Here is a 25,579-nt window from a genome sequence, read left to right on the forward strand (position 1 = left end):
TCAACTACATGTTGAAAATTCTTAGATACCACAGTATAGGTCAAACTGCTATTAATGATGCTGAGAATAAGGTTGGAAGGACCTCCTTGAGAAGCCAAGGAGGGACATCATATGGAGAGCCTGATGCTCAGAGTAAGCTGCTCTAATAGAGTGAGGTTAACTAGCTCACAGTATGCAGGACAGGGTCTCACCATAGATGGATCAAGGGAAGATGGTGACATGAGGGCCCTGTGATTAGCAAATTTTTCCAAGAAGTGAAAAAATTGATCACAGGTTTCACTCAAAGTTTTCAAATGCACAGATTCTTTAACATTTACAGAGCAAAGTGTGTTAAACAAAATGCAGGGATTATGAAAGTTTGCAGAAATAATATCAGAGAAATACTACCTAATGAAGTGACCGTGAGTCTGTGTAAGCCAACATCAACCATCTGGTGACACTATGGATTAGTTATTTATTTATTTATTTATTGCAACTTTGAAAGATCGCTTAATCTACTTTTGTAAATGTGAGTCCAGCTGCTGAAGTAAATTGAATCAGATTAGAAAAATTGGAATTAACTTACTATAGGAATTGATCTGCCCATAGTCAAGAAAAGAAAATAAAATCATATTATTCTGATCAATCATTTAATCACATAGATTTAACCTAGTAATATGAACACAGTAAATGACAATATGGATTTTAAAGGCAAACATTTGCTTCCAATTCTGTTTTTTGTTGCGGTGTCACATAAGAATGAAAATAATAGCCAGTAATGATGCATTTATGAGTGTTTGGTTACAGTGGTGTGTAGCATACGTAAGGGTTCTCTGCACACTTGATGAGGCAAGGAATCACGCTGGAAGAGAGGAAGAGGAACCGTGAGAGAGAAGAGGAGAGTTAACTACACATCTCCCTGTTGAGCTGTAGATGGGAGGAGCATTATAGCACCGCTAACCGGACGTACAAGCACAGCATCTCGGAACCGGCGGGCTGAGGAACCAAAACTAGTCGACAGCAGTGCTGGGTGGAAAAACAGCATCCGTCGGGCAATATTAAGAAACCGTTATCAATAAATGCGCAGCCTACGGATTTGAATATGATGTTGTTGGTGTACACTGAGTGGACGGGCGATGTGAGGTCTTTGAAGGACTGTGCGTAACGCTGAGTGGTCGTCCACATACCTGCCGAGATACGGACTACCGACACCAGATTCCTCTTTTTATCCTGCGGTGTTGCTCGTTAACATCGTAACTAGATGCTCCCCGCCGGACCGGACCACAGTTTCTTAGCGTCCAAACCAAACGGAGCCTGAGCCGAAGGATGCAGGTTAAAAACCAGATCTGCACAGAGCGGAGCAGCACCGACGACCCGGAGCAAGATGACAATCAAAAGAAGACCTCGTGTTTTTCCAACATAAAGATTTTTCTGGTGTCGGAATGCGCGCTCATGCTGGCACAGGGCACGGTGGGCGCCTATCTGGTGAGTTAAATGGGTTCGGTGATGGTGTGAAGGAGCGTCGTAATTCAGTGTTCCTCTGGTAACATCGGGTTAACGCAGCGCCCTTCAGACCAGTACGCAGCAATGACGATGCGGTGCTTCAGATAATGCGGTTAGTCATATTTTTCAATCATATTAAATATAATTACATCTTACAGCAACCATGAGACGCTGGGCTCTCATTAATTGATGAGTTGCTGCGTGTCATCCATCAGGCCTATGCGCCATCTGCATGACACTAACCGCGTCACAGTGGCTGTTTTGGCTCCACGTTGTTTTCAATGCATTTGTAGGGAGTCTGTTGGAGAGCTTGTTACAAAACACTGGTCTGGAGGTGCATCTAACCCGCAGGCTCTGCTACACTGTGCACACAAATGTCTCAATAAATAATGCAGGAGGCCTTTGACACTGGTACACAGGCCGGAGAGATGACGTGATCTCCACAACAGAAGACACAAGAGGTTGTTTTTTTAGTAGCACCACATTTCCTGTAATAGTGCAGCCCAGAACACCAATATCGGATGATTAATTATAGACTGAGAGACATGCTGTGATCTGTTCATTATAAGAACAGAATTGGAAAATCTCTAATGTAGAGGTTACACTCGGTCACTTTGAGGTGCAATGAGACCAACTCCTCTTTGTGGTCAGACCAGAACTGCTTATATTAGTCAGTGTCAGCATAACCATTTACTATAAGTCATCATGAAGTCATTTGAAAAATAAAGTACACCCTCTTTGATTTTTAAGGTTTAACGTATAAATAATCTGGTCATTAACAGGGTTTACAGTGGGTAAACACATTAGATGTACAACAACAACAGCATGTCTTTGTTAATTTAACATTAAGTTAAAATGTAAAGAAATGTTTAAACGAAAATCATAAGTAGATGTTTTAATAGATTGCAGAACAAACAAGTTAAATTGAAACAATAATGTTATAAAATTCTTTTTAGGGGTATTTTTGGCTCAGTCTTTACAGAAGTACATTCATAGAGCTTTGCAGGCGTTCATTAATATACAGCACTATTTTAAGTCCCCTACATTAGATTAAATTAGATTCTTTATTGTCACTGTAAAACACACAAAACGAAATTCAGCGCACTCAGGAACCAGGTTCCATTTTCAAACCAATAGATAATTAATCGGTAATAAAAAGCAATCCAGCATTCAAAGCAGGTTGATGTCTGAATTTTGGCTATGCCATTGCAACATCTTGATTCTTTTCGATTTTAGTCTTTTTTTCCATATTTACTAAAGTGTTTTGGATCACTGTCCTGGATGATCAATGCATGATCAATATCAGCCCAACTTTAGTTGTCAGATAGATGACTTCACATGTGACTCAAGAATCGTTTGGTATACAGAGAAGTTCATGGTCAACACAATGACTTTACATGTCCTGCAGCTGCAAAATGATCCCAAATAATTATCCCTTCACCAATATGCTTGATAATAGTTGTGTGTTCGAGTTATATGCTGTGTTTGGTTTTTCAGAACATGGTGCTGTGCATTGTGAATATCTTCACTTTGATTGAATCTCTCAAAGGGTTTTCATTTAGTCTTTGTTCAGATGCCACTTTGCGAACCTCAGCTATGCTGCCATGTTCTTTTTGGAGACAGGAGGCTTTTTCCTGTCAACCTTTCCAAACAAGCCATACTTGTTCAAACTTATACTAATGATGCAGTCATAACCAATTTACAAGGTAACTGAGGTCTGTAGTGTCTGACATGTAACCGTTGGGTGTTTTTGCAGTTTTTCTGAGAACTGCATGGTCTGACCTTGGGATACATTTGCTATGACAGCCAAAAGATTGAGAGCTGTACTGAATGTTTTCCACCTGAAATAATCTTTCTTGGAATGATGGACTCCATATGTTTTAGGGAATGGCTTTATAACTATATCCAGGGTTGTTGAGTAGCAATAACTGCTTCTATAACATTGCTGGTGTCTTTCCTCTTTGGCCTTATGTTAGTGCACACCTTAACGCTCCAGGCCAGAAAACTAACAAAGCCTCTGCTTATACAGAGGTGCTCACAACCGCTGATGATTAGTTAATCAAGTGCACATTTACCCTAATAAGTTGTGTGGAAGCAGTAAGGATTTTGCTTCTTAAATACTGCAGAAGCAGAGTTTCACGTTCTGCATTTTTGTTTAACTTCTATAAAATGACATATTACAATGATGCATTGTAATATGTCTTGAGTTGTTGTTAAGATAAAGATGTATTTACTTATTTCAAAGATTCAGAAGATTTTTATTGTATCTTGATATGTGAAACTCTACGATTGAAAGAGAGTCTACTTTCATTTCTATAACTGTAAGTGCATGCAGTTGGATTTTTTTGTCTCATCAAAGCCAATTTCCCTTGTAGATGTCAGCACACTCATACTCATACTATAAATACAATAGAAAAATGTGGGACAGGAAGTTGCTCAGACACAAATTGTATTTACAACTCCCTTTTGAATTCATCCTATGAATCAGGAGCATTCAGCTAAAATTTAAAGCGGTCCAGTTAAAGAAAAAAACACACACACACACACACATACACACACATACATATATATATATATATAAGTGCTGGGCAACGATTAAAACTTTTAATCGCGATTAATCGCATGACATGCTGCGATTAATCGCATGGCTACGCGCAAAATGACTCTTTCCTTTAAAATAAGGCCTACAGCTATATAAAGAAAATGCCGTAAATTTTGTTTTACAAACACTAAATCAGGGGTCTCTAACCTGCGACTCTGGAGCCGCAAGTGTCTCTCTTGACCTTCCACAATGCCTCTAAATACGGGGCTAAAAAAAAATTTTTTTAAATCTATCTTTCTTTTCATTAGGTTGGAAACCAGGGAACTTTTTTCTTTCTTTTACATCATTTTCCACAAATATCTACATCCCTTAGAAGAAAGTCTGTTTATCCTCTTTTTATAAAGGTTTTATATTTTTCTTTATTTTAAAACCCAAAAACAGAATTCAAAATGTGGTTCTTAAAAAATAACAATTATCCAATGGTGGCTCTTCATTAAAAACATATATTAAGTTGCCTTTTTGAAAAGTCTGGTAACATTTGCGTCTCTAAAGGAGTTTTATTTTGCTGGCTGGGGGGAAAATGTCTCTTTGGATTGGAAAGGCTGCAGACCCCTGCACTAAACACATAAACAGGTTTAGCAGCAGTTTTCTCTTTAAACAGCAACAGATAAAATATTTCTTCATATATATTTATAAAATCAAATATTTATGAGAAAGAAGGATGAAATGTTCAGGATTTACTAACTAAAAGGTATAAAATCAGCTGGATGAATTTAACGCTGTGAAGCTGCTTCCTTCTAAACACAGAAGGAACAATATGTGATGAATATCAGCATCAGGTGAACAGACAGAAAGCAGGATGAGAATCTCACAGCTTCTAGATCAGGGCTACTCAATTCGGTCCTACGAGGGCCGCAATCCAGTAGGTTTTCCATGTATCCCTGCACCAACACACCTGAGTCAAATTAGGTGGCTCTAACAGCCAATCAGGTTCTACACAATGACTCATTAATTTGACTGAGGTGTGTTGGTGCAGGGATACATGGAAAACCTGCTGGATTGCGGCCCTCGTAGGACCGAATTGAGTAGCCCTGTTCTAGATGGTGAGGAGAGAGAAATATTCACAATATGTACAATAACTTCCATCCATGCACCTTCACCGCTTCATTATCCTGATTTTTGGCCTATAAATTCTCTAAACTTTAATTTTTACCTTGACTGCACCTGCAGCCTCCGCTGCCGGGAGTTAAGAGGTTAACATCTCGTTTCCGGGTGTAATGTCAGGTCTGTAGATGTAACTATAAACATGTGTGGTATCCACAGAAAGTCCAGAATCTCAGCTAAGAGCTCAGTAAAACCATTTCTATCACCAACAAACACAGTTAAGACAAAAAAGTCTGAAAAATATGTAAACACAGATGATGTCTCCCCATGAACACGAACAAACGACTCCTCTACTGAAAGCTCACATCTCAGATTCCACAGCTGGAAGTTTCATCTCGCTATGACCAAGATTCACCGAACCAGAGGTAAAAGAAGACCCTATTTATGCTTCACGTTTGTAAAAGTCAGAAAAATTGTCTTACCTTTGCTGTCTTGCCTAAATTAAACCCGCATTTATTAAAAAATAATAATAATAAATAGAAAGTTTCTCAGTGTCTTTTGGGAGCAGTTTCCCATCCAAAAATCATGATGTTCTGCCATCTACATGGGTTTAGACAAAGAGAAACGTCGATTCTTCTTCTTCTTTCTTAAGTTCCAGACAGAAAATGTCTCTTCATTTTAATAAACCCGCTCTCTCTCCTGATTACATCAGACGCACCGCTGCAGCAGGGAAGAGGGACATGGACACCATGTTTCTGTCATCAAAGCCAGCAGCCAGAAAAAAAAAACAAAAACAACGCGCGATTAAAAACATTAACGACGTTAATTAATCGTTGCGTTAACGCATGATTAACGCGTTAACATGCCCAGCACTAATATATATCTAATGTATATATATATATGTGTACACACACATACGTATACACACACATACATATATATGGGTGGGACACGTTCATTACAATTAATTAATTATACGCGAAATGTTTGTCAGTCCACCGTTTTCGGTGCACAGATTAAGTTGAGACACATGTCAGAGGTCGGCTAAATCAGTGTTGCTAAATAACTACTTTGGCACTTTATTTAGCGAGTTTTCAGACCCATCTAGTGACTCTATTTTAAAGAAGCTACTAGTAACAAATCTAGAGACTTTTTCTGGTGATATTGGAGACTTTTGGAAACTGACGTGAAAGTACATTTTCTTCTTCTCAATGAGCGGCGTTCTGTCCATCCCCCGTCCATTAGCGCGTGAATTATTTGCTTTTCAAAATTCACAGTAAAAACACGACTTTCATTTTCGTCAAATATTTTTCACTTTCAAATATTTCTTTCAAATGAACAAACATTATTGCCATGATTGAGCTCCACAGTTGGCCAGCCCACCAGAAGCTTGGTTGCTGCTGAAGCTGCTTAGCTTCGGGACTGCTTGGCTAGCCTGGGAGTAGGCAGAGCAAAGTCTGAGCTGCAAACTGGCCACAGGCACTCATCTAGTTCAGCTAGCTCTGGGAGTACCAGGCTTCATAGGCCTGGAAACAGGCTTAGCTCCTGGAGCTAACAGCTTTGCTAACAGTGAGTGCAGTCATTATTTAGTCCTCATTTGCTCTGCAGAACTTAATTTCAGCACAGCAGATTTAAGTTTTTCAATTGTATATAAACATTGGAGTGGATACACCTAAAATAACAAAGTCATGTTTATGAAAGGCAGAAATCCTCTTTTTTTTGTTTAAATAACCTTAACTGTAGCTGTAAAATCTTTTTGTACAAAAATTACATTTTAACAAACACTTAAGAAGGAAATTAGAGATTGGTCATTATGTTTTGGCAAGTGGGTGTTGTCTTGCTAACACCTCTGCTGGTTTCTTCCCCAAGAGCAAACCCAGCACAGCATGGCCAGCTCTATGAGATTTTCCCCCATCATTAATATAATCTGAAGCTACTCGATAATTATAGATACTGCAGCAGTAAATTACTCAAACACAGACTTCTTTTAGCAAAAGGTTATTTGTTCAGAACAATCAGTTATTTTCAGTGATTTGATGTTTTGATAATAACACAACTGAAATCTGTTAATTACAATTTTAACCAACTCTCTTTGCTGTGATGGTAAGTGAGACTTATTTGTGTTATTGACAGCAATCACTAAAGGTGTGGCAGATGACTCTTCCATCTGCTTAACTGCACAGTACGTAAATCTAAAAGCTCCTTTTGATGGAGACAAATGTTTAAAATAGTGAAAAATAAATCCAAACCATATTACATGAGAATCTTTACTCCAAATGAAAGCATATAAACTATGAATATACCATATAGCATAATCAATGACTGTGATGCTACTGGTTGCTAGTGGTAACCCTTGTTCTTTGTTCCTCCTCCACCTGTCTCTTTTTTGCTGCCAGGTCAGTGTTCTGACCACTCTGGAGAGACGCTTCAACCTCCAGAGTGCCGATGTGGGAGTCATTGCCAGCAGCTTTGAAATCGGCAACCTGGCTCTCATCCTGTTTGTCAGCTACTTTGGCGCCAAGGCCCACCGTCCCCGCCTGATCGGCTGTGGTGGGATTGTCATGGCGCTGGGGGCGTTGCTGTCAGCTCTGCCAGAGTTTCTGATTCAACGGTACGAGTACAAGAAAGGGGACTCATGGCACGCTGAGGACGGCAGGGACATCTGCTCTAACAAATCCAGGTCAGAAAACAGAGACTCTGGGTTTAACTGCGGAAACCGAACCAACACCAACATGATGTACCTTCTGCTGATTGGAGCCCAGGTTCTGCTCGGCATTGGGGCTACGCCTGTCCAGCCTCTGGGAGTGTCTTATATTGATGACCATGTCCACAGGAAGGACTCTTCACTGTATATAGGTAAGTAATGAGGATATGATGAAATTTTGATGTTGCACAGTACATGGATTTTTCCTGGTGCTTCTGTCACTTTTGACTAATTACACTGTCAACACACTTTAAGAAACACTCTTGCTGTATTTGATCCTGTACCTACAACATAATATTTTCTAAATGTTTTATACTTAGGTTTTATACTTCTGTGATTCTTTAAGAAATGAAAAGAAGGAAAAATGGTTGAGTTTTCCAAAAACTGGATTTTACTATTTGAAACTGAAAAAAAAATGGAATCAACTTACTAATTTAGGATTTTTATCGTTAACAAGAGGACTTGATCTGCATATATTTAGTTTTTGTTTCTACTGAGAGTACAAATTTTAAGAATAACAAAGTATACCCATTTGTTCTTCTTAACCATGTAAATGGGGAATAGGAAGGACAGTTTTGAGCTAGGAAGGACAGGTTTGGTATGTAAGGATCTAGGGTTTAGTAATTTGAGAAATGTGTAAATATATGACCTCTCTAGCCGGTATATATATATATACATATATATATATATATATGTATATATATATATAAATTGTCCCCTCGCACTCCGTGGGGGGTCTCTCATCCATCCAAGCTCGGGTCCTCTACCAGAGGCCTGGGAGCTTGAGGGTTCTGCGCAGTATCTTGGCTGTTCCTAGGACTGCACTCTTCCGAACCAAGATGTCTGAGGTTTGTCCTGGGATCTGCTGTAGCCACTCTTCCAGTTTGGGGGTTACTGCCCCGAGTTCTCCGATGACCACGGGCACCACTGTTGCCTTCACTTTCCAGGCCTTCTCAAGTTCTTTTTTCAGACTTTGGTATTTCTCCAGTTTCTCATGTTCCTTTTTCCTGAAGTTGCAATCGCTTGGTATTGCGATGTTTGTCCATCACCACAATGTCTGGCTGGTTTACCATTACCATTTTGTCTGTCTAGATCTGGAAGTCCCACAGGATCTTAGCTTGGTTATTCTCTACCACCTTTGGAGGTGTTTCCCACCTTGACCTCAGGGCTGCCAGTCTGTACTCCGCACAGATGTTCCTGTACACTATACCAGCCCACTTGGTTATGACGCTCCTTGTAAGCTTTCCCTGCCAGCATCTTACACCCTGCAGTTATATGCTGGATTGTCTCAGGGGCCTCTTTGCACAGTGTACACCTGGGATCTTGTCTTGTATGGTAGATCTGGGCCTCTATTGCTCTGGTGCTCAAGGCCTGCTTCTGTGCAGCTATGATCAATGCCTCTGTGCAGTCTTTCAGTCCAGCCCTTTCTAGCCATTGGTAGGATTTCTCGATATCAGCCACTTCAGTTATCTGCCGGTGGTACATCCCATGGAGGGGCTGTTACTCCCATGATGGTTCCTCCATCACCACATGATCTGTTTTCCACTGCCTGAGACATTCACTGAGCTCTTCGTCTGTTAAGGCCATCAGTCCTCTGCCTCCTTCCTTGCGCTTAGTGTACGGTCTCAGGGTGCTGGATTTGGGGTGGGACCCTCCATGCATGGTCAGGAGCTTTCGTGTTTTCACGTCTGTGGTCTGAATCTCTTCCTTTGGCCAGCTTATTATTCCCGCAGGGTATCTGATGACCGACAGGGCATAGCTGTTAATTGCCCAGACCTTGTTCTTGCCTTTGATCTGACTCCTTAGGACTTGCCTTACTCGTTGAAGGCTCTTAGAGTCCTGTTGATGTTATACATCTCCAAGCATTCCATGATCCATGTGTGTGGCATTGAGTCATAGGCTTTCTTCCAGGCAGGCACTGCACAGATTGGTATTCCTGGTTCTGCAGTCCCGAGCGACTATTCTGTCTACCAGCAGCTGGTGTTTTACTCCTCTGGTATTTTTACCAATGCCCTTCTGTGCTGTGCTCATATATTGATCCATGTGGCTTCCATGTGGTGGGGAGACAGGTTATTGGCCGATAGTTGGATGGAACTGTTCCCTTCAGGGGATCCTTCTGGATCAGGATTGTCCGGCCTTCAGTTGGCCATTCAGGGTGGGTCCCATCCTTTAGCAGCTGGGTCATTTGTGCTGCCAGGCGCTCATGGAGTGCAGTTAGCTTCTTCAGCCAGTAGGTGTGAACCATGTCAGGCCCTGGTGCTGTCCAGTTTTTCAAACCTGAGACTCTTTCTGGTATGAAAAAAACTATATACATATATATATATATATAGTGAGTGCTTATTGCTGGCTAAAAATTTAGAAGAGAATGTGTATCAGTGAATTCAGCTGTGAAATTGTTGGTTACATTCTGCCCTGTTCCATGTAGTTTAGAGGCCCTTGAGGGAAATACTTTATCCCAAACTTCTGGAAATGTTGACAGCCCAGCAGATAAGCACTTTGAGTGTAGTTTAAGTAACAACCAGGAGGTCAACATAACACACATAATAACCTCTCTGACAAAGTTGCCGAGGCAACAGTTCAGAGGCACAGCAGTTATGTGCCATTCCTGTTCTTCCTACTGCTCAGTAACCTGTTATTAGTTTATCTCCATCTGAACTGATGGAGAGAAAGACACACATGACACAAGGTGAGGCAAATTATTAGTTTTTACTAAAGAGATACTGTAAATTAAATTTATTTTCTTAAATAATATTTCAGTCAGTAATTAAATCTAATAAGTTACATTTTTACAATTTTATTAATTAGTAAAGCTGTTCTTTTATGACCAAACACAACAAGACTCGTCACAGACTTAGTCTTTTTAGCAGGTCAGACTGACAATGGCGAACCAGTCATATTACAAATCATTATATCTCACTAGAGACTTGGCATCCTTTAAATACGAAGTTTATTTTGCCTCAATCAGTACAGTTTGAACCTCTGTAGAGGTCATACAAGTGGATATTAGATATTCCATTCCTCCAGCTTTTTAAACAAATGTGATTTGAAATGTGTCTGTTCTTGAATGTTTTTTGGCAAGAGGTGGCAATGACAATGGACTTAAGGCGGATTTATACTCGCATGGCACCTGGGTGCGGTCCGTTACTCATAGCTGAAGCTGGTGAGTTTGCTCTCGCAGTCAAGTGTAGGGGGTGCGCGTCATTTTGTTGTCGCAGTTTCTCCTCCTAATCTGTTTGGTATCGGCCAGTAAACTCACCAGGTCGGAGTTCTTTTGATGGTTCACTTCAGTTCCGGTGGGTATTTTCTGTTTTAAAACAACAATGGAGTCCAGTATGGTTCAGTGACTTTATTAGCTTGTGGAAGAAAATTAAGAAATAATTCGATCAGCCTCTCATCAGCTTGATCCACTGGGTGTTGTTTTTAAAAATGGCGGTTACAACACAAATTCAGCAAGTACTTCCATGTAACCGTCTGCATAGCAGGGGTGCACGTCAGGCCTGGCAGAAGTGCGTGTCGGGCCCAGTGGAGCTACGCAGCCCCTAGAGCGGTGACGCAGATGCCGCGCAAGTATAAATCCACTCTTAGAGTTGTTTATTTGCCAAAGCAAGAGCCAAGGCAAAGGTTTGTGACTGTTGCCTTTTTTTGTTTATTTAAATTTCTTATTTTTTTGGCAAAATTACACAAATTATACAAATTAAGCCCAGTGACATGAAAGAGTCATTTCAGATAGTTTTTGTTATATCTTCACAGTATAGACTCAACTGGCCACTTTTTTACACAAACATATAATAAACTCAGTGGATTTAGTCATGTAGACAAGGTAAAGATAACTTGCTGAACGTGCTCCGTCCACCTACATGCATGAATCTTGGTCTGCTTCAAGTGGACCAAATTCAGGAAGTGGACTACAAAACAAAGTGCATTTTGGGCATTGTGGGTAAACACAACCAACACACAAGCACATGTGGGACAGTTGGGGGCCCTGGCCAGGAGACATTGCTTGGTAAAAGTTCTGATAGAAAAATGATCAACCCAAGACCGCTAGGATCCGATGCAGCTCCATATTTAGCTGTTATGTGGTGGAAAAATGCTATCGTGCATTAACCCATAAATGAACCAGTTTTCTTCTTTGTGCATCTCATCTTCTCCTTCAGTAATTCTTGGTGCAGTGCCACCTCTGTCGGAGAGTGGAACATGTTATTTAAAATTTGATTTGTTTCAGAAGTGCAGTGTGGACAGTGTGGAGTCCCCAATCATACCGAATCTAGCAGACTATACAAGTGACATTGAACATGGCATGGTTGTTGGCCTGAGTATTTCAGAAACTGCTGATCTACTAGGATTTTCACATACAACCATCTCTAGAGTTTACAGAGAATGGTCTGAAAAAGAAAAAATATCCAGTGAGCAGCAGTTGTCTGGACCAGAATATCTTGTTGTCAGAGGTCAGCGGAGAGTGGGCAGACTGGTTGGAGATGACAGTAAGGCAACAGGAACTTAAATAACCATTGGTTAAAACTGAGGTATGTAGAATAGCATCTCAAAAAACAAAGCATGTTGAGCCCTGTTGATTGGTTACAACAGGGTCTTAAACCATCCTAAGGACCACTATCCTACAGGTTTTAGTTTTTTTACTGCTTTAACACACCTAACTCAAATTAATGGGTCATTGTGCAGAATTTGACAAGCTGTTTGATTAATTTCTTTTGAATCAGTTGTGTTAAAGCAGAGAAGCATCTAAAGCTTGTAGGACAGTGGATGTTGAGAAGGATATTTTCTTACCATGCTTTGGTCCTTTTGGTAACAGTTGAGCATCATTTAACCAACACAGCCTACCTGAGTATTGTTGCTGACCATGTCCATCCCTTTATAACCACAGTGTACCATATTCCAATGGCTGCTTCCAGCAGGATAATGCTTCATGTCACAAACCTCAAATCATCTCCAACTGCTTTCTTGAACATAACAATGAGTTCACTGGACTCCAACGGCCTCCACAGTCACCAGATCTCAATCCAACAGATCAGTTTGGGATGTGCTGGAATGGGAGATCATGGATGCAGCCAACAAATCTGCAGCAACTGTGTGATGCTATCATGTCAATATGGATCAAAATCTCTAAGGAACGTTTCCAGCACCTTATTGAATCTGTGCAATTAAGCTTTAATGTTGCTGTGGGCCACTCTGACTTACAAACAGCAGTAATAGCAATAATGCATTAAATATTTATATAGGTTACACATGCATATGACACTAATAGCTTAACAAGAGCACATCCTCTGCCAAGTCAGTGCATTGTGTGAGAATAATTCATGATTATTTTTTTATATTATTACTCTTTATTACTCTAACCCTAACCCACCTGTCTTGATAATAATTCTGCAAATGCAATATGTGATGTTGTAGCCACTGCTATCAATCCTGAAAATACAGTTTTGCCTTAAGCCTGTCAAATCATATTAATCCTTTAAGATATGCTATAAATAAAGCATAATGCAACATTCTTCGGTATGTTGCATTTACAGAACAATTACCCTAACAATACAAAGATACCAACAAACCCATAGTGCAGCGTTAGTTTTTTACCTTTTTGTGGCTAGTTGCTCCTCCTCACAAGGTTGGCTTCTTGTGTTGTCCCTGCTTGCCTTTCACTTAAAATCTCTTTGTAGGACAAGAAGGCCTGCAATTTGTTCTGTGTGCTTTGATCAGTACAGTCTCTGCAAGCAGCACAGAATGAAGAGGAAGGAGGAGGGGATGGACAGAGGATAGAGAAAATAGAGGGCATACAAGGCTACGCAGCACCCAACAGTCTGTAATAACCCTGCCTGGCCTGACACCTACTCATACCAGATGCCTGATGATATATGTTACTGCTCATGTCCCTCTGATGTTTTGAAAAAAAAAAATGAAGCAATCATAAAGGGAAAAATTAGACACTTTGCACTAGGGATGTTGAATTGGATCTTTTGTACAATATATCGTGATGGAGATATGGACGACTCTGCAGCAACAAAACATAATTGATTATAATCATGTTATATATATTTTCTGCTGCCACTTGTGTGTGTGGCATGATCTAGCCTGCTGCAACAGCTCGGTAGATTTGAGGCTGAATCCTTTTTGAAACCTTAACTTCGGAAAGCTGTAAAACTAAGCAAACATATGGAAAATACATCAGTATTTCACTGGAAATACATTCATTGTCTCAGTGAAATCACGTAACATTACACACAAAAATGTATATAAACCATTAAGTTAGCTTAAGGCTAACGTCTATGGGAAATACAATTGGCAAGCTAGCAGTTAACATGCATGAATGGACTAAAGAAATTAAAACGGCTTTGTCCATCAACAAATACTTACCTGAACAATAATCTCAGTGTTTAATTTAAAAGTGTCTAGAATACTTACAGGCAAATATTTTTTGGCCATAAAGGAGAACATGACTTCTTAACTTTCATATTCTGTCTGAACTGACTACAGAAAGACTGAAGGAACAAAACACACTGCTTTATTGCAAGAAATCGCTTCAGGGCTGCTTTACCATTTTTGATGACAGAATGTCTCATTATAGTAATGATGTTTTTTGATTTTCCTGCAATGGAAAAACAAAGTTCAATAATAAAGTACAATAAAATATTAATAAAACATCACTGTTCACATGTTTATGATGTTTGTCAATATCAGGACATTATAAAGGACATTATAAATTATTTATAATTTTTATATATTAATTATAAATAAACAGGTAGTTCATAATTATCTGACTGCTTGTATTAATCGATGAAAAAAGTAGCAATGTGCAGTGATAAATAAAATTGAGGATGCAACACATAGTGATGCATCATGATGCATCATTGAATCAAATCAAATTGTTGACAAGATAATTGTAATCGAATCGTGGAACCATTGAGGATGCACGGCCCTACTTAGCCCCAATTAGTTGGAAAGCATAGTTCTGTGGGCATCATGTTGTCTCTGGTTAAGTAACATACACACAAACACTTGATGTAATGCGTCACAGTCGTATTTCTTATGTTTGTGGTTTGCCATATTTAGTTTCTGTTATAATTTGGTTTTGATCCTGATCTTAGTTCAGTCATGATCACAGTTTAAGTTCTTGGTTTTTGCCATGTTTAGTTCATGTTAAGATCTTGCTTTAGGATCATGGGTTAGTTCTTTAGATCACAGTTTAAGTTTCCGGGTGCTGTCATGTGTAGTTAGGATCTTGGGTTATAGTCTTCAGTTTTGCCGTGTTTAGTTTATGTGTAGATCATGGTTCGGGTTTCTTGTCTGGGTTATTTTATAAAGATCTTGGGTTTTGGTTTTATGTGTATTCAGGTTCCTGGGTCATAGTCTTCCTTCACGTGCTCTATTTTCTGTTCCTGGTTGATGAGTACACCTGGTCTGATTTATCATTCATGTCACCTGCTGTTAATTGCCTTTGCTGTGTATTTATACCCGATGGTTCTAGGCATTCCTTGTCAGATCCTTGCGGTTTCTTCATGGTTTCCCTGTTGCGGTTTGTCAGATTTTTTTGTGCTCCTTTTTCAGTTTTAGTTTCAAGTTGAATGGTGTTATGTCAAGTCTTGTTTTTGGTGCTGGAATAAATCACTCATCATTTGCACTATTATGCCTCCTGTCCTCAACTGCCTGCGAGTGTGTCTGCACACTTCCCCCTATTGTAAACCATTACCATCAATCTGGAACTGGAAAAACTGGAAAAAATCCAGAATTTTTTTCCTGTTTTGATCAATCTGACCACAGAACAATTTTCCACTTTGGCTCAGACCATTTTAAATGAGCTTTGGTCCAGAGAAGATGGTGGTCTTTCTAGATTGTGTTCATATACGGCTTTTTCTTTCCATGATAGAGCTTTAACTTTAATTTGTGGATTGCGTTGTGAACTGTGTCTAAGTATCAATACTCTAACTTATAAAAGACAGTGAGTATGACTATAAAACCCCTCATGATGAGTGAGTCACTGAATGTCTACCATGTACAACATCGCTAACATTTGGTGCTGGGAACTTAAAGTAGGCTATTGAGCAAATTCATATTTTGAGTTTAACCCTGAAAGGGATGGGATGGGTTAACAAACTTGACAAGAAATTTAATTCAAAACCAAAAGGTAAATAAATCACTAATATCAATACCATCCTCTTGGAACCATTAATGTACCTTCTGACATTTTAAAGGTGCAGCGTTGCCATGGGCCCACATACATGCCACCATTTTTACTTCGGTGTCTCTGAAAGGACAAACAACTCTGTGTGTGAAGTGAGAACTCTCTGAGCTTTAAAACTGCAGGACTGACTTTGTTTGATACTGTAGATGCTAGCATACCGTTTGGGATAAGTTACGCCTAAAGACACAAGAACACAGTACACATGTACATAGTGTTGAAGCAGTTACTGTAGTGCAGTCATCACTGCACCTGAAGCCACTGGATCCACTCACAGATGAAAACATGTTTGCCTGGAGAAATTTTGGCCAATGACTGCCACCATCTATTCACATCTGTGCTTGACTTGTTAAGTAATTGTTTTGCCCATCTAGATGTCTGTAATTCCTACACACTGTACCTTTAAACGAGAGTAAATAGTAACCAATTGACAAAGCTAACTTGGCTGAGTCAAAAGTGGATAAAAACCAATGATTTACTGAATATGATCAACACAGAAGTCACTTATCTGTAATTCTGAAAGACATCATGCCATTTTATTGCTGTTGCACACGTTTACACTGATATTTTGTCAAGTCTGTTGTTTTATGACTTGGCTCAATGCACAGCAGTCATTTATTACATCCCCCATGCTTCTTCCTTAAACATAATACTATATTTTTTTTTCTTTTCTCTCCACCACCCCCTCTCTGTTCTTTGTTCACTGTCTCTGTTCTTAGCTTTTTTGACGATCCAGGCATCTTGATTGCCATGGTTACATACTGCAATGTGGCTGCTGTTAAGGCTTGGTAATTGCGTAGAGCTCTGTCTTTATCCAGTGCTCTCGTGTTTTCTGTTTTTTTGCTGCTTAGTATTTCTGCTGCTTTCATAAGGTAGTGGCATTGTTGGACAAGTTTGAAGTGTGAAGACACAGTTGTTTTGTAAGGAAAACCCCTGAATAATGCAGTATGACACAGAAACAGGGTGAGTTTAGCAAACATCTACCCTAGATGATTAAATATTAAACCTGCAGCTCTCAGCGGGCTCAATAACAAATGAGATGATCGAAGGAAAGGCTGCTCTTTTGTGGCCTCCTCTTCACCCACATGGATCAATACTGCCTGAATGAGAGACTGAGGACACAAGGAATACTCAAGAGTAATTTGGAGAACACTCACTATTTGCCACAGTATAAATCTCCCAGCATGACCCTCAACTGTGACTCATACAACAAATGTTGTGTCAGTTTTCTTTCAATGTGTAGACCATTTCTTTGTATGTTTTCCATAGTGTGTGTCTGTCCTAATTATAGTGGGCTGCAGATCAGGCAGGATTCTAATAAAAACATACAAAGACTGTTTTTCCACTTAGCTGGCCATCAGATTGTTGTGCCTTCAGGTAGTTGAGAGGAAAACAATACAAAAATTGAATAAAACTACCTACAATTCAGCATAAGCATAATGAGTGGTTGATGAGGGATGGTAAGTGTCCAGAGACACCTTTAATCCCCTGAGCATGTCTGTTAGGTCTAGTAGACTAAAAAACACTTTACTGCTGGTGAATTCCTGTTCGGATTGCTAGTAACTGGTTAAAAAAAAATGTCAAGGCAAAAATAGATTATAAGTTTCAGTCTACATTAAGGAATGGACTCCATCAGGGTTGGTGGTGTCAGTTGCATTTAAAAATCCTAATATTATCTCTTGGCTTCAGTGTTCAGCTGTTATATATATTTTAGTGGGAAGAAAGTGGCTGTCTGTAGAAAGACTAACCTGCTCTTTAGCTGTGCTCACTGTAATGTCAGAGCCAGATTGTAATTGGATTATTGATCGCTGTCGACCACTTGACTGATAGCCTAAAGCAACTAAGCCTGCTATCTGTTGTATCCCTCACAGAAGGTCTAACAAAGACGAAGCTATTAGAGTATTCATGCTGAGCTGTGTAAAAAATAATGTAACTCCAAATAGTTTGTTTTAAATGTGAATGGGGTTCAGTATGCAGTGTTATGTAACCTCTCAGATCGAAATCGAAATGTAAATCTTGTCTTGCCACATTGTAAACAGTCTTTTCTGAGCGCCACAGCATTACCACTGGATACTGAAAGGCCTCCAAGCTTTACTCTGTTTCACATTTGATTTTAGGAGTTGAAATGAACCTTTACAAAAAAGAAACATTTGGACACAATTGTTGTGTCCCAATTCAGTGACTGCACACTTCGTAGTGAAGATTCATCGGCTACATACGTCATCGTGGTGCGCCAAGCACTGTCCCAGTTTGAAGGAGCCTCCAAATCCACCCTACAAATCCACTCTTTCTTTAGCCATAAACGAAGGCTGCTGGTGATGCATCCTTCGTGGAATCTTTTCTTCCAGAATTCATTGTGCACAAGATGGTGGCGTTTAAGCAACCAAGCTCAGAAGAGTACTTTTTTTTTTTAACTACACTTTAGTTGAAACATGACAAAATCAAGAACATTAAAAGCATGTTTGTTAAATGGTGACATTAAAATTTTGTAATATTTGATATTTTTTTTACATTATTAACCGGTCGGTGTTAATGCGCTGAAGTGTCCTATAATATGCAAAGGTGTTGCTATGGGAAATTCTTGTTGGCTAGGTTGGCTGTCCCATATCACAAACGTTAAGTAGACTTTGAAGTATGAAGACTACGGAGAGTGGAATATCTGATAAATTACTGCTAAATTACATAGCAATTTTCACGGTGCCCACATCATGAATCTCACAAACGATCAAGACCAGTGTTACCAACTTAGCAACTTTGTCGCTATATTTACCGAGTTTTCAGAAACCTCTAGCGGCTTTTTTCGAAAAAGCGACTAGCGACAAATCTAGCAACTTTTTCAGGTGTTATTGGAGACTTTTGGAGACTGACATGAAAGAAGTATTGTTTACTCTTTTCAGTGTGGGGTTGGTGCTGCACAGACCCCTCCCCCATCAAAAAGCACTCAGAAGAGGCTTGGTCCTCAGGCAGCAGCAGCACACAGCTCTCAGCTGCAGTCAGACCAGGAGATGATCACCTGTTTCATGACCAGGCTAAAAATGAAATGTGCAAACCTGCTGCTGGTGGATCCCGCGCCGGCTTACCATTAGATAGTAATGCCTATTAATGAAGAGTGTGGAGGAAAACATTTAAAAATTTAGAAGTGCTGTGACATGTTGCAAACTTCTAAATAAAAAACATATTACACCTAATTAAACTGAACTTAAAAACAAAAAAATAATAACCAAAGATCTTAGTTTTACTTTATTTTTTTCTGTTCTGAACATTTATAGGTTGTGTTTTACATCAACTTAGACCTTTTCCACCACATTCCTCTCCACAGCAGCTTCCATTACAACTTAATGTACAAGTTTATTATGCAAATTATGTGATGATGTCATTTAGCGACTTCTAGCAACTTTTAGGACAGCCAGTAGCTACTTATCTTATTGAGGAGTTAGCAACAGTGATCGAGACACCTCCTAACTATTGTTTTAGTTAATGAGATTGAGATTTATGTTTTTGATTCAAATATCTCAAAAGATGACTGTACAGTCGTGAATAAGACAGCAAGTTTTTCATTTCAAAGGTTCCACATGAAGAACAAAATAAAAATTCCTAGCCTCCTCTACAGAGCAGATTCAGCATATCTAGTAGACTATTATTATTATTTTTTTTTATCTGGCTTATCAAACCCTGACAGAAGAGATCTTACAAAGCAGTATCATGATGCTAATTGTTGGCCCGGTCCATCAGTGCATCTTTTCTGACTCAGGGCTGTACATTCTCATGTAAAACAGGCAGTTAGACCAATTCCAAACCTTTATTCCTGCCAGCATCAAAAGCAGCACAGCATCTGCAGGTAAAGCAGGAACGAAAGACGACAAAATGAAAAAGGATGCCAAATATGTAAATTAATTAATAAGGTTATCAATATTACTGCCACATCATTTATAGTAAATGTCTGAGTTATTTTTCTGTCATCCAGACTTTAATGAAGAGCATTAAAGTTAACCAAGAATCTTAACTAATGTAATAACAGTTAAAAGATAAACATGGATATGAATTTGAACATTTTGCAGTGTGGTGAGTTATATATATCCTGCACACACAGATGCACACACACACACACACACACAGCGGGAAATCTTTTATAGTTCATTGATTGTTTTTGACAATAAAAATAATTAATGCAGATTTCAGGAACAAACGTTTGAGTAATCAGCCTTTATTTTAGGCTACATAAGCAGTCCGAATCTCTTCTACAAACACATCTCTAAAGCTGAAGATCAGTAAAAGTCAAACTGTGCAGTTGGTCTCTATTTGGATTTGGATAAGGGCTCTGTTAGTGTCCGAACACTGATGCCTTTTTTCTGTCTTTTCATTTTCTTAGAGAAGATGTTGATTGGTAGGCAACACTTTCACCTCAGTGGATCTTTGATCTCTGATTCCAGCTTAAGTTGCCATGATGATGCAGGCTGGCAAAAAGGGATCCAGCTCCATAATACTGAAAATCCCAAACTGAACCTGAAATTACCCCAATAATCCACTAACCCTGCTTCCTAGTATAGGTCTCTGGTCTATTTTGAAGTATATACAACCTCAAGTAAAAACACGTTGTAATACTGCATCCCATGTATCTCAGAAGTGGAAATAGACTGATCAAAAGCTGCGTTTCCATTACAGTGTTTCGCAAAAGAAAAGCGATATTTCTAAAATTTGCAATTGTGATTTGCAGGTGTTTCCATTGAATGGTGTTTAGTGCATTAGCTGTTATTCTCAGAAAAACTCGTCCCACGGGACTACACTTTGAGGAGGAAGGAGATTTCTAATTCTTTGTAAAACTCTGCATTCACTGTTTGCAATTGAGGAGGTGGTTATATTTTTTCTTAAATTGTTTGTAATAAGATTTCCGTCTCCTACTCATACTGTGCCATCTTTATTAGACATGAACTGGTCACGTGACTCCTTACGTCACATCTGGGGACATGTAAATGTGAAAAAAGTGTTTCCATTACACTTTGTGAAATACTTTTATATCGACACATCTGAAAAACCACCTCATGAGAGCGTAAAAACTTTTTAGTGATATTTGAGAGGTTTTGTATGTTTCCATTACCGGCTTTTTATCGCAATATTTATTTTTTGCACATTTCAAGGGGTAATGGAAACACACCTAGTTACAGCACAAAGCACTAAATCTGATTTTTTTAAAAAATTCCCAAAGGTTATGTTATAAAGCTGTAATCCACAATATTTTCTTAAAGACCCCTTATATCTTAATACAGAAAGCTTTATGTGCACACAAATGCACCAAAACATATAAAACAACCCCTTTTTACAACAGTCACAAAAAAAGGTAATGCTACCTTGAGCTTGAATCCTTCTGTCCAGGTATGAGACTCCAGTTATAATGCTTGTAAGCTCCTATCAAAAGCTTTTACATTCATTTTTACAAAGAACCTTGAAGTTTAAAATATAGAAATCATCAACAAAACATGACTTCATGTTCATATGCTGATTTTAGTGCGTGGTGTTATGACCAAAATCAGTGTATTTTTTTCTAAATTATGCTGGTTTCATGGTATGTGATTGTATCTTTTCCTATCCAGTAGCAGGTGTTAACCATGTTTTCCAATAAATGAGAGAAAAATTACCACAGAAGATCGGCTAAGAATTGTACATTGTACAAAAAACCCAGCAAAAATAAATTATTTCCACAGTGTCTTGATCATAGCCCTGAATCTGTCGGTACTTAGCTGAATCAGGTGTTTGGCTGGATGGACTGTGATGATGTTGCTTTAATTGATTCACTACTTGCTTTTTTAATGTAGTCAGTACATCTGTTAAACACATCTGTATATGAAATCTGACTTGAGTGTCCTCCAGCTTTTTTCATTTTTACCTGAGACGATGATCTTAGTTTCAAGCATTCTTGGTACTCCAAAGCTCTTTTGTGGTTAAAGTGATGCAGCACTTTGCTTGTGTTGCCGCCTCCGGAGACGACTTTAGCTCAACAGCATTTTCAGTAAATAGTCATTTGGTCCACCTCAGACCTTTTAAAACTAATGTATTGCCAGACAGCAGATACAGCTCTTATTTCCTGTCGTCATGTTCAACTTCAGCATCTGCTGCAGCTTCACTTTCTGAACGTTCTTCGTACATTTTCACTGCTTATGTCTCCAGTAATCCAGCTGCTGTGCTGCATGCAGATTCAACAGTTTCCCACTGCACCATGCTCCAAACGATGTTTAGGCTGTTTAAACCAGTGTTTTATGTTTAAGACAAATTGATATCATAAAAAAATTGAAAGCCAGCTGATAAACAACCCAGCACTGGCTGAGTTCAGAAGCTGGTGCAAAGAAATTGCTTCAAAAAATGCCACCATATTGTTATATAGTATGACGTGGAAATTGTAGCTCCAAGTCAGCACTCTAATTGCATTATTTGCAATGTTGGCCAAAGTGATGATTGATTCAGGATCCTGCTCCCATTTGTTGGTCTCACTGTGGTTGGTGAGAATATTTGTGTGTTTTGGTGTTGCGTTTGGAAGGAACATTGGTCAGCTGTTAGCACAGTAATGATCTGTCCTGTGTCAAGATCTTTTTTTTCTGCAATTCTATAAGAAATAAAACCTCCATGTAACAACCACAGTACCACTGTTTTAATCATTATAGTCTTAAGCTGACATATGCTGGCATCTAAACACCATTTACTAAGGCTATAATTCCCAGGCTTGATCACAAAATTGATTCAATGAAAAACCGATTCGATGTTTGCCGATATAACAAATCCACAATACAATTACAATTCCATGAGACTCGGGAACCAGTGATGATATGAGATTTCATGCTGATTGAAAATAAACGTAAACAGTTCCTTATTTTCTTAAGTAATTACTGCATCAGTGCTTGATCAATGCTTCTACCCTGTACTCAATGATGCCAACACAAAAACACCCCAAACACAACAAAATAAGAAGGAAGAATGGAAAAATAGCAGAAGGCTGCGTTTCTGCATCAAAACCTACTTTATCTACTTCTTCTAGGTCACAAGACATTGTTGAATCATAGTAGAACCATCGTTAAGGTGCTACATTAGAAAATCTATTACAAGTCTGAGCTCCTCAAGTTATTCAGAATGAGTTAGATTACAACTGTAAAGGGGCAGGCCAGCTGCAATGTGCTAAAATGCAACAGCAGTTCATAAAATTACAGCTAAGGCCTTTAAGTACCCTGCATTGAAGCACTGCAAGAACAGCCTGAGAAAAGCATGCAGTCCAGCTCTATAACCAACAGGGTCAGCCTCTCTCCTCTTGCATCATATCATATCCTCTATTCATCTCTGTAATGCGTGTAATGAAGCGGTGTGAGGCTGCAAGTTGAGTCCACTGCAGCAAAATGTTTTTACTCCACTGGGGTTATTACTCTTCCACTGTAGGACAGCAGAGGAAGGAATGGGCACTGACTCAGCACATGCTGTCTGCTCAGACCGGCCCAGGTTGTTTTATATGAGCACCTTTCAGGATCACCTTTGCCAAGATACGAAGGGCCAACGATTCAGCTCTGCCATAATGTGAGTCTGAGTGTGAAATTATTCATGTGCAGGCAGCGTGACCAGTTAGAGGAACCTTGTTCCACACAGTACGACCTCCCCACTGCTGCATTTGTTACTGCAGGCTACAGAAGCCATACTGCATTATGGAGTTGAAAAGTGTTGACTTAAGTCTGTATTAGGCCTGTCACGATAACAAATTTAGCTGTACGATAAATTTTCTCAGAAATTATCGCGATAAACGATAATATTGCGCAGAGCGCTAATGTGTCATTTTGAGACCATTCTCAACTAATATAGTGACATATGCCGTAATAATGCAAGTACACATTTTCAAAGGTCAATAAACTAAATAAATAAAAGCGCCTTTTTCACTGTTGCATCTTCAAATAAACTCCAGACAAGTAGACAAGCATGCCGGTTTTAATGACGAACCAAACTTCAGCACTTTACATCGAACAAAAACCCGTGTTCTTCTTCTGCTCTTCAAAATCTACTGCTTGTGAAACAAAGTCATTCTGCCCTCTGTTGGCCTTATAAGTAACTACAACCCAGCAGTTAGCTGGGATACCACATTCACATACGCCGGGACACCGGCCCAAAAGTTATGCGGCCCACTGGGAATCCTCCCAAACCTCTCGATTAGCCGGCATTGCTCTTAATGTGTATTTTGTCATATACGGTAGTATATAGGCTGATTCTATTTGCGTAATGTGCCTGCGGATTACAGGGGTTATTACGGTAGACCAGGAAGTGGGGGCTTTGTACTGACGTCGTAAGCTAGAATGTGTGTGTTCTGCTTACATGTGGGAAGCAGCGAAACAATAAAAGAGGAGATGCTTGCATCTATTATTTACATATTTCAGCATGAGAATCGGAGGTTTAGCGCGAGAGCGTGAGAAGCCACTTAAATACGCAAGTCTCACGGCCATTGCGTGTTGGCAGCCGTGCAAAACAAATGCGGCTTACCGGCTCGTGCTGCAACATGCTGCAGTCAAGTGTGACACTAGAGAGATCACTCCGCAAGAAACCAGAGCGTTTAGTCGAAATACTCCATAGTGAAACCTATTGTCATACACAGTCTATGGTAAAGGGGGGACGAAAAAAAAATTATCGCGGCCGGCATACTTATCGTGCTCTTATTTTCTTATCGTTCAATTAATTGACTTATTGCTTATCGCGACAGGCCTAGTCTGTATGATTACTTCAAGGAAAGAACTTGTTGAGCACATAACAGTGACCCAAATATTTTAATGTCATCAAAGCACGAAAGGTCGCTCCATTATTAAACAGTTATCATGTGGTATATTTTATTCTCCTCCCTGAGCCACCACCTTATCGTGGTGGAGGAGTATGTGCGTCCTGATGATCCTAGCGGCTATGTTGTCGGGGGCTCATGCCCCTGGTAAGGTCACCCATGGCAAACAGGTGTCTTGGGGAGAAACCAGATGAAGTACAGCTCCTGTGTGCTCACCACCAGGAGGGGCCATAGGGATCGGGTGCAGTGTTATTTGGGCGGCTGCCAGAGGCGGGGACCCTGGCGGTCTAATCCTCGGCTGCAAAAGCTAGCTCTAGGGACATGGAATGTCACCTCTCTGGCGGGGAAGGAGCCTGAGCTGGTGCGCGAGGTTGAGAGGTTTGGCTAGATATAGTTAGACTCACCTCAATGCACTGCTTGGGCTCTGGAACCACTGTCCTTGTGAGGGGCTGGACCCTCTTCCATTCTGGAGTTGCTCCCGGTGAGAGGCGCTGAGCAGGTGCGGGCATGCTCATTGTCCCCCAACTTGGCGCCTGTACGTTGGGGTTTACCCCGGTGGACGAAAGGGTAGCCTTCCTCCGCCTTCAGGTGGGGGGACGGGTCCTGACTGTTGTTTGTGCTTATGTACCAAACAGCAGTTCAGAGTACCCATCCTTTTTGGAGTCCTTGGAGGGGGTGTTGGAGAGCACTCCTTCCAGGGACTCTCTCGTTCTGCTGGGGGATTTCAATGCTCACATGGGCAATGACAGCAAGACCTGGAGGGGCGTGATTAGG

General features: G+C 39.9%; 1 protein-coding gene across 1 annotated transcript in view; it reads left to right on the forward strand.

Moving 5' to 3' along the window:
• The first annotated feature begins 925 nt into the window (after nt 1-925).
• LOC121645680 (solute carrier organic anion transporter family member 3A1-like) overlaps nt 926-25,579 on the forward strand; it is a 44,112-nt gene continuing 19,458 nt past the window's right edge. The window contains exons 1-2 of the mRNA XM_041994280.1: nt 926-1,464; nt 7,525-7,984. Coding sequence (XP_041850214.1) covers nt 1,306-1,464; nt 7,525-7,984 — 619 coding nt within the window. The 5' untranslated portion in view covers nt 926-1,305. The remainder of the gene's footprint in view (nt 1,465-7,524; nt 7,985-25,579) is intronic.

Source organism: Melanotaenia boesemani, chromosome 1, assembly GCF_017639745.1.
Source record: "Melanotaenia boesemani isolate fMelBoe1 chromosome 1, fMelBoe1.pri, whole genome shotgun sequence".
NCBI classification, from domain to species: domain Eukaryota; kingdom Metazoa; phylum Chordata; class Actinopteri; order Atheriniformes; family Melanotaeniidae; genus Melanotaenia; species Melanotaenia boesemani.